The 17,104-nt window shown below is 43.5% G+C and overlaps 1 protein-coding gene across 2 annotated transcripts in view; it reads right to left on the reverse strand.

The window, feature by feature from the left end:
• Window positions 1–17,104, reverse strand: part of SERPINI1 (serpin family I member 1) — an 83,177-nt gene that overhangs the window by 47,106 nt on the left and 18,967 nt on the right. Inside the window, exon 1 of one of the 2 annotated variants that reach the window (XM_035132372.2) lies at window positions 2,821–3,803. The exons of the other annotated variant lie outside the window; for it this stretch is intronic. Within the exon in view, the coding sequence (XP_034988263.2) occupies window positions 2,821–3,013 (193 nt within the window). The 5' untranslated portion in view covers window positions 3,014–3,803. Of the gene's footprint in view, window positions 1–2,820; window positions 3,804–17,104 lie in introns of those variants that run through there. 2 annotated transcript variants of the gene reach the window in all.

Here is a 17,104-nt window from a genome sequence, read left to right on the forward strand (position 1 = left end):
AATAATGGTTCCCAAGTTCTTTTTGATGGTTTCTGAGGCACTATGGGGAAGTCTATTTCTTTCTTTCTTTCTTTCTTTCTTTCTTTCTTTCTTTCTTTCTCTCTTTCTTTCTTTCTCTCTCTCTCTCTCTCTCTCTCTCTCTCTCTCTCTCTCTCTCTCTCTCTCACACACACACACACACACACACACACACACATTGACTTTTCCTTCATTCCAATGCCTCAGAACCCATTGTATATAACCTGGGAACTGTCACCATCATATTTTTTAAAAAAACAATATCAACCACTAGGAAGTTACACTTAGCTCAGCACTGGCAAGGCCGCTCAGGAACACCAAGACCCTGTCAGCTAGCTGCCTTATTGCGAACTTGCCAAAGAGCATTTCAGGCATAAGAGATGAAAAATCTATATATATATATAAAAGATTCCTTCCAGTAGCAACTTAGAGACCAACTAAGTTTGCCATTGGTATGAGCTTTCGTATGCATGTACACTTCTTCAGACATCATGCATGCACATGAAAGCTCATACAGTGGTACCTCGCTAGATGAATTTAATTCGTTCCACGGGTCTTTTCTTATAACGAAAAATTCGTCTAGCGAATCCCATAGGAATGCATTGCGGGGTTTTTGGATTTTTTTTTGCCCATAGGAACGCATTAATTGAATTTCAATGCATTCCTATGGGAAACCGCGATTCGCTAGACGAATGTTTCGTAAAATGAATTCGTCTAGCGAGGCAACATCTGCTAGAAAAAACCTTTCGTTAAGCGGAAATTTCATTAAGCAGGGCATTCGTTAAGCGAGGCACCACTGTACTTGGTCTCTAAGGTGTTATTGGAAGGATTTTGTTTTGTTTTGTTTTGATTACGGCAGACCAACACGGCTACCTACCTGTAAATGGAAATTTTAGTTAGTTGTCTGGTTTTATTCCTCTGAATTGTACTGGATTGTTGGTCATAATCATATTTACATTGCATTTGTAGCACTGTATAGGTGATTCTTCTTTTACGTGGGGGCTATGTTCCAAACCCCTGTGTCCATACATGGAACTGCATAAAATGGGGAGCACCTTGGAGAGTCCTCCTGGCCCCTGAGGAGACCCAACTCACGAGTGCCACCGCTGCTTCCCTGCATATCAGCTGAGGAATCCTCGCTACCCCCTCTGGCTTGTGGAGCCTCTCCTCAGAGTCTGAAGAGGATAACCTCTTCGTGCTCTGAGGAGGGTCTCCTCACAAGCCAGGAGGACTCTTCAGGGTGCTCCCCATTTCCGGGATCCACTTTTGGGATCCCGGTACTGCGTGTGTGCCTGGTTACATGCAAATAGAGCACATGCAAATGGGGAGTTGCATGCATTCTAATTCCTTTGTACCCCACCCTTAAATCAAAATTTTAAAAAGGCACAAAAAACTGACGGAAATAGTGTCTATCTGTCTGTGTCTCTCTCTGTTTGTGCCGTAAGAAAACAAGTACTTAATTTGATGCCAGAAAGCTCAAGATTTGCACTGGGGAGAGCTTAGGAGTGATAGTTTCCCCCCTCTCCTTTCTGACCCCTTTCTGTAATACAGCTGAAGCTAGCCAGTTCCATAATGCTACAATTTTTCAAGGCCACGTGAGATTTGTCTTCATTCTTGACTTTGAAAGCTCAGCACAGTAAGAAAAATAAAATAAAAAGTTCTCTCTGCTCATGTAGCAATGGCAGCATGGCAGATAACAGCCTTGTTATGTTCACTTCAGTCAATATACAAGGCTAGAAAAGCAAACCACCCCAGAACGCATTCAGGAAAAAGGCTGAAGTGTGCAAACAAACTGGCAAAAGGACAGTCATGTTTGATGGGAGGGTGGGATGGGGAACAAGGCACAACGAAATGTGGAGCCTCGTCTGCAGTTCACAACCTAGCCCTGATTCCTGCACCCGCAAATCAAATTGCTGTCTAGGCTCCAAGGAAGAGATGATCCCACCTGCTTATGCCTGAGACATTAGATTTCCTTCTCTCTCCTTTTAAACCAGACTCTTGTTTCTGTGTGCCATAGCAGTAGGATTGAACCTGGGACTCTCTGTAAGCAAAGCAGATGCGCTACCACTGAGCTTTGATGGAATACTGAGAACTGAATTTTCTGTTTACTGATGGATCATTCAATAGATAAAATGTTTTGGCGGCAGTACAAAAAGACACAAGCCCCATTTGCACATCACAGTACACCATAAACCATGGCTTACTGTGAAAAGAGCAGGGTGCTGATGCATGCTGCTGACATTGCTCCCATTTCACTCTGCCCTTCCAAGAGCAACAGTCCCCAAGCCTTGGCTTACCATGATGTGCAAACCAGCACTTATGGTTTGTTTCTCCCAAATAAACCACGGTATTTCTAGCTTACCAATCTTTTTTGCCCTGGTTTAGCCCGTAGATGTTAACAAAGCTATTCAAGCTCACGGCCTTGGAACCCGAGTCTTTATGACCATATGCCACAATTTTTTAGATTTGTTCTGCTTTCCTTAGTGATGTGCAGTTATATTCATATTTCAGCATGCATGAGTGCCAACAACAAAACTGCAGTGTTTTAACGCCAGCTGTTGATTCACCTAGATGCTTGCTTCCTAGAGCCAGGAAAACTTGAAGCCGATTTCCATTTTGTTTGCTGCATGCTGTCCAATTTAGAAGGATAAATAAAACAACGGCAAGGATGTCATCCCAGAGACAATAAACAAGCAGCTCTTCATGCAAACTGTTAAGGCACATATATTATGAACTGCTTGAAAACAAAAAGACTGTGCTGTGCCTTTAATGTGAGCCAGGCCTGAACAATTAGTGACTCACCAAGGCAAACTGAGTTCACGTATGACAGCTCACCAGGTCTCATGATAGGTCCTGGTTTTTCTGTCCGCCTTGGTCTGAAAAAAATGGGGCAGGTCACATGACATGGTGAATTGTGCTCAGCTTGGTAGGTCACTACCTGAGAAGACCTGCAATTCTTGAACATACAATTCAAATCCTCAGGGAAGCATACCATACGTCATGGCCTGATGGCCTAATAGGAATAGAAACGGGGAAGAAACTCAATCCAGTTCACATTTAAAGATGAATCCACAATATTCACAATTTACGACACAACATGCTGTTCATCATTTAAAATGCATACTTCTCCAAATCTTGCAATGCATTTGTTCAGCCAAGTAATGTATCAAAAAATGCATATGATAAGGTAAAGTGTGCATTAAAAAATATGTCTTTGTGAAGATAACATATAGAAATGTGTTGTATCAGGGGAAACTGCTTTGCAAAATTTTCCACTAAAATGCTAATGAATTTTCATGAGGACCTTTAAAAACATCTTGCAGACTGATTTGGAAATGTGGAGAACTGAACTAAAGATTGGAAAAACAAGAAATGGAGATAAACTGAAATTGACATAATCACCCATCCCTGCAAGGGAAAAAGGGATAAAACTGAGCTGAAATGGGCAGGGTAATGTGAAATTATCAAGGAAAGTTTGAGGCTCTGCCTCCTAATGACATTTTGAAATGGGACTCGCCTCTACACTTACTCAGCCTTTTGGGAATCCTTGTAAACTATCTCCACCTTTTGACCCTTAAATTTTCCCTTCTATAACAGACAAACGAAGAATATCCTATCAGCAGCTAACACTTGACAAGTTTTATATTTATATTTTTAATAATCATATATAGGTAACACATATGTGCATATAATTTTAAGCATGGCATTTGGGAATAAGGGAGCAAGTCTATCTCTCAAGTGAATATCCAACAGAAATGAGCGTTTGCTGCTATTGGCCTGGAGAAAGAAAAACAACCAATGGAAATTGTGGGGTGGGGTGGGGGTGGGGGCGAGGAGAAACATATTGTTCTGGGTCACACAATAAAATTTCAGAGCTTAAATTTTAAGAAGTGCTGAGCTAGAGCATCTGGTTTTTTTTAAAAGGTCTTTTCCTCCATATTTAAATATAAATGTAAGTCCTTTAATATTTAATTGGGTTTGTTTTTGTTTTTTTATAAAAAAAATCCAGGCTGTTTTATGCTGCCTAGGGCTACAATTAAATGGGTTTTTGCTGCTATCTTTTATTGTTCTTTGTTGAATTTAATTGTTATATATAATATTTTTAACATTTCTTTGCTTGTAAGCTGCCCTGGAAATAATGACTTTTGGGTGGCTATAATAATGTGGATGGGTGTGTGTGTGTGTGGCATAGCAGAGATTTATAAAGCTCTATGGCTGATGTGGACAGAGAAGAAAATGTTACTTGGTCTCTCAAAATACTGTAACTAGTTAATGGAGTAAAATTGATAGGCAGGAAATTCAGGATAAGTGAGGAATAGGGAACCTATGGTTCTCCAGGCATGATTAGATCCCTGCTCACATCAGCCCCAGCCAGCATGGCCAATGGTCAGGGATAATGGGAATTATAGTCCAAGAACATTGGGAAGTCTACAGATTCTCCATCACCAAATACACAAAAGGGCATATTTCACATCCTGCTACCACAGATATGGGGATTAACACCAGCTTCCTAGGATTAAAAGAAAGCAGTAAGGAGGGCAGTCTATCTTTGGTCATTTACATTGCCATTTTAAAATACAGTTACCACATTTGCAGTATGATTTTTGAGATGGAGCAATCAAAGCTGTATATTAGCATTGTAAATGTAACCTCACCAAAGGCTGAGGTTCTTCTTTTTTGAGCTTTCTCACTTCTTGGAATCTGGAAGTTGCATATTCTGTATTTTACTGTGAAATTTGGTATTTTGATGTTTACCTCCAGAAGCTGTTCCCCAGTTGCAATTTAATTAAAAGGGCAGTATCTAAGATTCACCATATGTGACTGCCATCTGTAATAGCTGCAGTTCAAGTCTAAGGGCGACATTACTGCATGTACTGAAGCGTAGTTTTATAAGCGATGAAAGCTGTCACTTATGGTGTAGAAATTGTTATTATGGCTCATGATATTAGCACATCAGTGGGCTATAAAAGCTATCATTGGTTTTATTTTAATAACACATTTAACAGCGGGGGGAGTGGGGGGATGAAGAGTTTCAATCCACAAACCAGACAGATACATAATAAGAAAAAACAATCCTGAAGATCCACATATATCCTTGGACTCAAAAATTAGGCTGAAAATTCCTTCCAATTATAAGCTACTGGGAGCATAGCAAACTTAAGGTCAGACATTTCAAATATTGTGTATTGAGAACATGTGCAAGAATTTGAACTTTGAAGAACTGTAGAATGAAACACCTAAGGGGATGTGGAATAAGGAAAAAACAAGGCCATGAACCCCATCTGAATTTCAGCTGGATTGACAACCTGTTAGATTCTTTATGAAAACAAAACACATGAAAATTGTTGTGTTTTTCAGCTGTTATGCTTTGAGCCACAACTTCAGAATTCAGTCTAATTTGCTGCAAAAGGGAGCTGATTTTTTTTTTTATACAGGAGGTGGTTTTCTGGGGCAATGGGGTTGAGGTGGTCCATGTGTCACAAAAAGAGTGACTGGCAGACCAGGTAGACTTAATGAGAAGTTGGAGTTGTGTGATTGGTCACCCCAACTGACCACAGCTTGTGACGTCAGCCGGCACCAGCACCATGGTCAGATCCAACTCTATACATCTCATAAGAATATGGGGCTTTTGAGATTGCAGCTCTACCAAGCAGGAACAATGGTGGGTGGCATCTTCTTAAATGGGAGAGATTTATCCTTGTGAAATGGAGCAACAGTATGTATGCTCTGGATAGAATGGGGAGTTGGAGAAGTAGAAGAGAGAAACAACCCAAGGTGGATTTTCTACCCTATCCTGCAACCTGAAGAGCATAGGAGCAGGAAGCAAAAGTACCTAGATAGGTTTCTACCACGCTGTTCACTACACTTGCCATGGTTAGTGAATCACACTGCCCTTTGGTTAGGGAAGCCAGACCTCCTCCCAACTTTGAAGCTGCATAAGTGGCTGTCGTGGGCCAGGAGTCAGCTTCACCTGCGGAACAGCAGCCTGAAGCGGGAGAATGCGAAGTGACTCCCCTTGCAGCTGAGCAGTCTTCAAGAAAAAGAAGGCACTGATGAGAACCAGTGGGCTTCGACCTTCTTAAGCAGAGCTTCCAGCAGCAGTCAAGATGCCGACAATGATGCTTGTCGTTCCTGGCCCTAACTTGCAGCTTCCTTTTCATCTTGACCCTTGACCTCCTGACCACTGAGATTCCCTGACCACTGGATCATCTGACCACATGGATGGTTGTTTGCCCGACCGTAGGAATGGACCTGACTTTGGATGCTGCCTCTGCCTCTAGGTGAGTACATCTCAGAGTACATTCCCCTGAGCTCTGCCCATCTCAGAGTACATTCCCCTGAGCTCTGCCCATGGCTGCTCAGCAACGAGACTACGGCAGTGGCCAGGTGTCATCGTGGCAGTTTCGCGGCATCTCCCCAGCTCCAAAGTTTGGAGGCTGTGGGTTGTTGTTTGACATCTGTGTGACCAAAGCATCTCCCTGGAGAGCCATGGTTGCACAGTGCCAAGCGGGCAACCTCCTCCCCAAAGTTGTCAGGATGCCACTACCTGAAGCCATTTAGGGAACTTTCAGAGCAGTGGCAGCCAAGCAGATACTGTACATGTCCCCCCTCCCCTCCCTGGGCCTCTTCTCACAGAAAAGGCCATCTGGGAATGGACCATAGCTCAGTGACAGAGCATTTGCCTTGCATTCAGAAGGCTTCCATCCCTGGCATCTCCAGGTAGGTTCCATCCCTGGCATCTCCAGGTAGGGCTGAGAATTGTCACGTGCCTGAAACCCTTGGAGAGTCATCACCAGTCAGTGAAGACAATACTGAGCTTTGGCCTGATTCATTCTAAGCTGTTTCCTGTGTCCCTGTCCTGTTGGCCCTTCCCTTTGGGCAAGGCTGACAGGGAGGATATTAGGCACTGTTACTCAAAGCCATCTTCAAGTGGTGGCACTCAGTCAGGCATGCTTTTCTTGCCAGCTCTTCCAACTCAGGAACGTGAACTCAGCCCACAGATATTTCAACCTAGCATTGTAGCCCGCACAGATTTCTTACTGTTACTTTGATCTGGTATGCACGCATGACTGAATCATAAAGTAATTACAGCATTATTACACTTCCCCAGTGCTATTAAATCCTATTAACCATCTTTATGTGGTGCACCACACCATTTAATACTGGTAACTCCTGCTGCCGAGCATTTCAAAAAAAATGCTCACATAAGAGGAGGCACAGGAGACTTTAATTACCACCAGCGTTAGTCTGCTGGTAGCAGGAAAGCCTGTTAACTTTGAAATAGTTGCCGCGACCTTTGGAAGCAGAAATGAATCACCAGCGCTTAACGTCGAGGAAAAGCAATGCCTGGGGCTCAGAACTCTCTGAAAATAATGCCATATGTAGAAACTCTTTGCTGCGGTGGGGGAAATATACTTTGCACCTGCTTGGAGGCACTTCCAGCAATTCTTCATTTAATTGATACCCCGTCATTCTACCTCCCGTCAATGAACCCATGCCAGTGTATACAGGGAGTTTCCAGGGAATTTTTAAAGTATTTGGTATGTTCATGGACTGCACCAAATCTTAAGGGGGGAGCAGGGATTCTAGGAATGCATCCTGGTGAGTCCTAGCACAAATCAAGACCTGTGGAGTATGGTATAATGCATATTATGCAGGATGTGGCTCCTAGGCAGGGCAGCTAAAGTGATCGTCTTGAAAGCACTGCATGGGCTGCCAGTGAGCTACCAGGCTACGTTCAAGGTGTTAGCACTAATATATAAGGCCCTAACTGGCTTGACACCTAAAAGAGCACCTTCCCCAACAAACCATTTTGCATCCTACGATCATAGAATCACAGAACCTTTCAGCTGGAAGGGACCCAACTAGGGTTATCAAGTCCAACCCCCTGCAATGCAGGAATCTCAGCTACAGCATCCATGACAGGTGACTCTTCAACAGCAGTGTCCCCAACTTTAGTTCACCCCAGGCATCTAACCTCTGCTTAAAAACCTCCATGGAAGGAGAGTCCATCGTCTTCCAAGGAGGTCCGTTCCACTGCCAAACAGCTCTTACTGTCAGAAAGTTTTTTCCCCTGAATGTTTAGTCAGAATTTCCTTTTTTTGTAACTTGAAGCCATTGGTTTGAGTCCTCCCCTCCAGAGCAGGAGTAAATTAGCATGTTCCCTCTTCCATGTGACAGCCCTTGAGATATTTGAGGATGGTTGTCTGAAGATCAGCAGGTGATAACTTGTTGGTGCTGCTGTCACCACTAGGGAAAGTCTGGCTAACATTGATCCAATCCAACGTCTGAAGGGTCACAGGTTAGCCATCCTTGTTCGACACATGAAGTAAAATGCTTGGTCTAGAGAAAATTATCAACATCCTCCACCCCCCCCACAAAGAATCCCTTGGTGAGAGCTGTCCCCCCCCCCAAAAAATGCCAATGGTTCTCTATTTTCATAAACAAGGCTAAAAATCCAAGGCTAAAAATCACATCCAGGAAGATATTAAATGAAATTCTTTTCAGATAACACATTCCTCACAAAACACTGGAGTTCTGCTGCTTCAAAGAGTGGCAAAACATAAATGCCTTTTTTGTAGTGACAAGTTTACCTTGTTCCTAAACAACATCATTTTGCTTCCAAAGAATTCGGCAGAATGGTAACTATGTACGTCTGCTAGGTTCAGCAAAGTTACATTTCATTTATGATTACGCAGATGACAATCAGCCCTAGGAGCCAAAACCCTAGTGACAGAGTACCCATCGATTGCCCAGGCTAGGGGCTCTATAACGAGGAGGAAAGCCACAGAATATCAGCTTTTTAGGAGTGGAATAAGATGTCACGTTTCACTAGGTTAGGAATGCCAATATATCATTATCAAGGATTTGTTTTAAACTCGCAGCAGTTGCTTCTCCAATGTTTTTCAGTGTTATAGCCAATTATAGCACGTGAGATGAAAAACTGCAGTAGCAGTCAGTTGTGAGCTCCCAGTCAGGCTGTAATTACTCTTGGAAGAGAGGATATGAATCAACAGACAGTCACGGTAGCCAGAACAACAGCCAGCCAGCCCCCGAAAATGGAGCTATTCAAAATGGAGCTACATTGACTCTGAAACACATAATCAACAGGCCGACAAAGACCCAGCCATTCTCGGCAGCTTATGTGTTGGCGATGATTCTCAACCTCAATAAGTAGTGCTGGCAACGGGGCGCTAAAGCTCAAACCCATTCAAGGTAATGGAGATGTCCTGGCAGGAGCTGTCCACAAATGCCATCAACAACTGGGGGGTTTCAAGGCCCCTACTTTGTGGGTGCTCTTTTGGCAGAGACGCTCTAACTCTGAAAGACTATAACAGCTATCGACGCAACCACAGTTGCCAAGTTCTGATGGATGCCAACGAAAAAGACCGACTCACAAAGCTATTTTTGAAGCCTTCTGCCTAATAGGACGAAACAACAAAAGAAAGGTTTGAACAAATACATTCCCGGAGAATAACTGGATTACATTACCTGTTTCTAGGTGTATTCATTCTATTTATTTAGTTTTTTGATGAATGGGCAGCGGTTAGAAAATGCTAGCACTGAGAATAGAAGTTACTGGGTACTATTCAACCATTTGTTATTTTATCTGTCATTTATTTTTTAAATTTGTATACCACCCTATACCCACAGGTCGCAGGGTGGTTCACAACATAAAATCACAATATAAAAACACAAAAAACATAATAAAAAGAACAACCAGGTTTTAGTCAGATGTATTGAAATCAATGGACTTCACAGTCACGCTCATTAGTTTCCATGAGTCTTCTCACAGAAGGTTATCTATCCCATTTAGACCCTGTTTGTACGTCGTGTTTAGCTAAACCAGGGCTTAGTACTAACTTGTGTACTCCCAAAAGAATCCTTTCCCTAGTATCATGTAGCATCACAGATGTTGCAGATAGAGCATGCAACATTGAGGTAGGCCTACTCAGCCCAGTCCTCTTCCTTGGTCCCAATGTTATTCAAGATGGAAGCAATGAACACCCTAACAGGGTTCTTAACATCACTAGCGATTTCAGTCTAATTCAGAGCACATTCAGAAGGAACTACGCTCTTTGGTCATGGAGACAATGTAAATGTCTGGAGACCTGCTTTTTATCATATATTAAAAAGATCAACCATGAAGGGATTTCCCATGCGATCATCCAAAGGAAATCAAAGAACAGACTTCATCACTATGGAAAACACCTTGAGGTCAGCTTCCCCCCCCCCCCCCGCCTGAAAAATAGTTGTTTGATGCTTAATGAAATCCACCACTTTCCCCTCCGTCCATTTCTATAGAGCTCTTCCATGCTTATTTCACTGCTCCCTTTCTGCTGGTGCTACCGTGTTTCCCCTTTTTTAATACGTACTCATAAAGTAAGCCAGGGCAGCAATTTTAAGCATTTGAGAAATATAAGACATACCCCGAAAATAAGACATACCCCCCTGCCTGCCAGCTCGGGGCCTGGAACCAGCTGCTGCAGCGTGGAACGCTCAGCAGCGGCTGGCAAAGCAAGGAAGCAGAGCACGGAGATACGTATTAGCTGTAGCGCGGAAATGAGCTGTTCCTGGCTCAGCTGTAGCGCGCGCCTAGCTAAGTCAGCCGTGAGGAGGGAAAATGGCGTTTAAAAACGCCGTTTGAAGTGATTTCAGCCTGCCACCCTGCCGCCCGGAACCGGCTGCTGCAGCGCAGAGCGCTCAGCAGCGCCCGGGTGGAGCGCCCAGCAGCGCAGACGGGAGCGTCCACCGGCGCGGACGGAGCGCTCAGCAGCGCCAGGCGGCGGGGCGGCAGGCGTCCTGCAGGAAGAGACGAGGCTGCTGGCTTGGGCACTCCTGACCCCAGCCGCTTCCACGCGGCAGCAGCAAAAGAGCTGTGCGGCCACATGGAGAGGCGAGCGCCCGAGCGGGAGACGCGCGCTCTGCAAAGCTCCGCACTCACCCCATCCGCCCGACGGGAAAGCGAAGTGGGGAAGAGAAAAAACCGAAGCGGCTCTTTTTCTCTTCCCCACTCCCCCCCCCGTCAGGCAGATGAAGCGAGTGCAGAGCTTTGCAGAGCGTGCGTCTCCCGCTCGGGCGCTCGCCTCTCCAAGCAAAGTGGGGAAGAGAAAAAGAGCCGCTTCGGTTTTTCTCTTTTTCTCTTCCCCACTTCGCTTTCCCGTCGGGCGGATGGGGTGAGTGCGGAGCTTTGCAGAGCGCGCGCCTCCCGCTCGGGCTCTCGCCTCTCCAAGCGAAGTGGGGAAGAGAAAAATCAAGTGTCGAAGATCCTCTGTTAATGGTAGAAAATGGGTGGATTTCTTGCCTTTTCCAGTCCTAGAATGCTATGCTTAATATTAATTATGCAAAGCAGTAATATGTATGCAATCATGTGTATGCAAATACCTTTAATTAACATAACTTGCTCAATTGGCATATTTTCTTCTTAACCAAATATTTGAGTATTAGGAGAATTTACAGTTCTTTTGGCAGAGGGTGGTGGAATGGCTGGATGAAATGCATGCATGGGTGGTAATAGGAGAACAAAGATGAAGGGCACAAAGGTGGACCAGGAGGCTAGGAAGAGCCACCCAACCTTACTGCCCTGAGAAGTGTAGCCTTCTGGAGATAAGTGCTCCAATGCAGAAATTTATTGTGGGTGCAGGCTCTCCCATGGGTTAGCATGTTCTCTTGAGCGCATTGATCTTTTCTCTCTACTGAAATTAGTGGAGCATCCTATTCTTATTCGAGTTCTCTGTGTGCATCACATCTCCAGGCTGTGGCTCAGTTGCAAAGCATCTGCTTTGCATGCAGAAGGTCCCAGGTACAATCCCCAGAATCTCCAGGTAGGACTGGGAGAGACTTCCCACCTGAAATCCTGCAGAAGAGCCACTGCCAATCAGTGTAAACAACACTGAGCTAGATTGACAATCGTCTGACTAGGTCTAAGGCAGCTTCTTATGGTCTGGATGGGTATTTTTGGATATTCTCTATGAGAACTAGACACACGTTTTAGAAAAAAGCTAAATTATGCACCTGATGCCATACATACTTCTGTCCATGCATAACTGATGATGGTGATGATGGAGTCATATTTATAGTGGATCACAAACTGGATGTGCCAGAAAGTGTCATGTGTGATTGCACTACTAGAACACCAAGCCTTAAGACATCCCCTGAAAATAAGACACCGTGTGTTTTTTTGAGGAAAAAAAGTTATAAGACGGTGTCTTAAAAAAGGGGAAACACGGTACACATCAGAGAATCCCTCATGCAATTGTTTCCCACAATCTCAAGTGTCGTTGAGAAATGAAGCACTGCAAAAAGAAAAGAGGTAACTAAGATCCACTTTAATAATATAGGATGCTCGCAATGACTGGGGATGCTATTGAGAGTGGAACACAGGTAACTGCATCACAGCAAGCTGTTGCTCTCTGGTTAACTATCACCACCTTTTTTTAGGTCGTAAGCTTGACAATGGACAGTTGCTTTTTGATGCGATTCAGAGCAAGATAATTAGGATTTCCTGGTACAGGTGGGGGTTCCACAATATTACAGGGCAGGTAACAACTAGAGATGAGCTGGGTGACTTGGTTCTGCTCTGAAAAGTCCATCAAAACACCAAGCAAGCACAAATGGTCTTGGCAGCACCTGAAATGCTCCAACACCTAATGCAACTTCCCACAAGCATGTTGGTGGTTCCTGTGACTTGAAGCTGCATGCAAAATGTCTCAACGGAGCTATGCCATGGGAGCATCAGAGGTGTCCAAATCCAAAACAGATGTGCATGGTTGGAATGTAGCCTCCTTAGCAAGATTAGAATCACACCCATTGCTCCACCCACTTTTGCCTCTAGCCCTGCCCACCATTGACATGAAGGCCCTGGAAGTTGCCCACCGCTTCCTTAAGGCCACAAGTCGGCTACTTCAGTCCTAAGTTTTTCCAATGAACGCATGCCCTGTGCCTCTCATCGAGCCTCAATTGAAGTGCTACCTTTTTTATTACCTTTAGAGTACGAGACTCATATTTCAGGGTTGTAGCAAAAGATTCCTGCAATGCAGGGGGTTGGACTAGATGACATTCAGGGTCACTTCCAAATCTACAGTTCTATGATTCTAAGTGGCTTGTAACATGGGCACTCAACCTATGCAAATTGTTGTCAGACCCGAATCCTTTCTCTACCAAGCTAAGGAGCAATGGGCTTACTGCTGAAACCATTGTGAAAATAAAGCAGCCGACGCAAACAAAATGTTCAAGTTCATAGAACTGTTGAGTTGGAAGGGACCCGGAGGACCATCTAGTCTAACCCCCTGCAATGCAAGAATATGCAACTGTCCTATACAGGGATCGAACCTGCAACCTTGGCGCTATCAGCACCACAATCTATCAACTGAGCCATCCAACTGTCTTCAAATAGCAGTTTTTAAGAGGAACAGGTTTTCCTGGCATGAGAAAGAAAAGGCTTCACTTCCCCTCCCAGTCTGCTTTTTTAGCTTGGCACGCAAGTGAGCAGGCATCAATAAATATTTCAGGCTGCAAAGGCATTTATGATCTATTTATTTGGCGGCAAGAATGGCATCCTGAAAAATGTCAGCAACCATTCATCAACATGATGGATGATATCCTCTCAACAATGCAGATTAGTCTCCTTGTCAGTCATTATAAGAGCTCTCTATTGCAGATGTCTAGCATTCTATGCTATTTGGATATTTAGGATTATTGAGGGAAAGGGGGTATTAAGAGGCTTCCAAGATCACATCGCCAGGCTAAATCAGACAAGAGGATTAAAGGCTTGCAAGTTTCCTTTGAGCCTTGGCTCAGTGGGCCATGCTGCAGCAACACAAGCGCTTCCTTGAACTCCCACACACCTGCCAACGCCATCTTTGCAACGTGCTGACTATGCCAGGTAAGTAGATTTGGGGGTTTTATAGAGCAGTAGCAGCTGAGCCCAAAAGCACTAATGTAGATTTAGACTCAACAGAGGCATCCAGGGCAAAGGGCCATCGCTCAGTGGCAGAGCATGTGCCATGCATGCAGAAGGTCAGTTGGGTTAGAACATAGTGCAGATAATGCCAAGGTTGCAGGTTCGATCCCCGTATGAGACAACTGCATATTCCTGCATTTCAGGGGGTTGGACTAGAGGATCCTCAGGGTCCCTTTCAATTCTATGAAGGCTCCCTTGGAGAATCCAGGGCATCTCCAGGTAGGGCTGGGGATGTAATATTTGCAAACAAACTCAAAAGCCAAGGTTCCTTTGATGTACCCAATAGCACATTTTAGATCACCAGATATTTAGCACATTTTATTTAACTCCTGTTAAAAACACACACACACACCACAGAGGTAAACTTCAAGCTCCAAGTTGAATCTTGACAATTTCCATTGATTTACAGATTTAATTTTGCTTTCTCCCACAACAGGCCCCAGTCTAAAAATAATTCCGAAGTCTGTGCAACTACTTTCACCTCCTAAAAGGAACAAGCAGCAGCTATTCGTTTTCAGAAGCATTATATGTGCCGGAATAAATATCTCTGGCTTTGGAAGCTTAATTCCGCCGAGTCAATGTCACTATGCAGTTTTTTCTTTTCTTTTCTTTAAAAAGGAGGTTTAGTAGAGTCTTATTATGATGAATGAGGCAGAATTCATTTTGAAATGAGAACTAAAATTTGGCATATTTCCTTTTTTTTATAATAATTTTATTAATTTTCAAACAAAACTAAACAAACTACACAACTACACAGACATACAATACAACACTGTCCCTTCGTCTTCCCTCCACCCACTGGTCCACCTCTGCCACCAGTGAAACCAGTGCGCTTTGAGAATCCAAGGGGGTCCATTGTGAGCTGGGTTTGACCTCCCCCCTCCCTCCTCCCCCCTTTCCCCCCCCCTGCCACTGAAGGGACAGGAATGGAGGAGCTCTGAGGATTGGTTTTCCCCAGCTCTTTCATAAACATACTTAAACAAACATACACATAACAATAGTAGGGGAGAGTTTTGACTCCCCAATTCTTATTATCTTAACCTTAAAATTGTGACTTCCTCGATAGTCTTCCTCCTGGTTTTCCCTAGACAAAATCTAAAAGCTTATGGCGGGTTTTCTATTTCAGTTTAAAATCCTTTTCTTATACTATTAACTCAATCCTCCTCCTTTTCCATGCTGCCCTCCCACAGGCCCCCTCCTGCCACAAGAGGAACCTGTAGGGCACAGCATTTCCAAGGTTCCATTATATCCCCTCCTCACCCCCCCCCCCCGAGCACTCCCTGCCACTGAGTAGCTCAGAGTAAGGAGAGGAGAGTAGGCAGCTTTCTGCCTAAAAACCTAACTTAACTTACAAAAATTTACATTAACTTGAATACTTTCCTAAGCCGTTCTTATGAAAATTTGGCATATTTCCACCGACACAAGCATACAACAATAATTCTGCATGGCTCAAGACCAATTCATACACTTGCCTTTTCTCCAGGTTGCTGGCCTACTTTCCCACAGATGTACCTATGATGGCATGAAGAACCGCCAAACTGAACCAAACACAGATAACATGTAGAGCCGGCAGCCCAGAACAAATGAGAGCTTAGAGAAGCCTTTCCTCTAATGGCCTACCTGCTGGAAGGATTACTAAAGACTGAGTATAACACTTTGCAATCTTGCAAAGTATAACAATTGACACTAGACATTTACTGGTTCATTTACTGGTCAGGCTATATAATCCTCTTCACAGTTGGCTACCTGAAATTTATTTTTAGGGCAGTATAGAGATCTGAGAAGTTGGGAGTTGATAAGTGATCTATTATCAGAAGCCAGAGTCTTGGTGGCCCAGGTCTGGAGTGACTTCCATGCGTATCTGTAGATGCCTGAGTGCCAAAAGATTTGGCAGGTAGCACTACTTGAGAAATTGGCCATGAAGCAGGGCCGGTGTAGAAATGATTCATTTTTGGCAGTATGGCATGATTTCATTGTCTTTACAAGCATAGAGGAACATACCCCAGTCTCTACTGATGCATTTCCTCACCTGTGAGTTTTATGAACAGGAAAGAGATATACTGTATTAAAGTTTAATAATGACCTTAATATTGACAGTCCACAACAGCTCCTCTGAAGCATCTTCCAGGATAATTTGTTCTTTGTAATTTATATTTGCTCCATTTTATTTCATGTTTGCCCTTATGTCTATAGTGCTTTATATAATTTGAGATGTGGATGTGCTTTGTTTTCCCCTTCACCCATCTTCTGCAACCACTGTGTGCAATTATTCCCAGTTTTGCTACATAATTTGCTATTAGTATATAACAATATCAAACATTACACACACACACACACACACACACACACAAGTACGTATCCCACTTCCTCCACCCAAGGAACCCTCCTTGGGGGCTTACAGAAACAACAGAAGAAACATATGCATTAAAATATCCCACAAAATGCAGCATTAGAGAACAATACACATCTTTCTCCTGTACTAAGCAGTTATTTCAAGGTACGCTTCCTATGAAAACTTTAAGAAAATGCATCTCATGGAAGCATTTAACCTCAAGCAAGTCTGACTTGCACAATGCTTTTTAGTGCACAAAGCATGCTAAAATAAACAAATGGATTTAAAAAATTGCCAGCAGGGGAAATAAATTATTTCCCCCAATGCTTCTATAGCTTGCATAAAGACATCAATTACGGCAGCCTGTCTTGTAAGTTAATGATTCACAGTGATGGATTATTTATGCAAGTCGGCCAACTGAACATTCTACTTTGACTCTAAAAGGGGGAAAGTATAGCATGTCTCAATTAATTATGCTTTGTGGAGGTTTGGAGACAGTCATCAGAAACGTAAATAAAATGTTTTCCACCTAGTAAAATTTCAAAAACAGAAAGATTTAGGATTGTCAACACACACACACACACCACCTTTAAATCTGAAAAATAATGTTAATTGGCTAGTTAGGTCAGATCACAGGCCCATCTAAGGTTAGTGTTATGTTTCTAACACCAGCCATTCATTACTGAATATGGAAGTTCTGTTTAGTGAGCAATAGACCTTTGGGGAATATAATTTTTTCGGAAGAAAGTTGACCAATAAATATTATTGGTTTAAACCAAATTGTTCCCAAC

The sequence above is a fragment of the Zootoca vivipara genome, chromosome 5 (assembly GCF_963506605.1).
Source record: "Zootoca vivipara chromosome 5, rZooViv1.1, whole genome shotgun sequence".
NCBI lineage: Eukaryota > Metazoa > Chordata > Lepidosauria > Squamata > Lacertidae > Zootoca > Zootoca vivipara.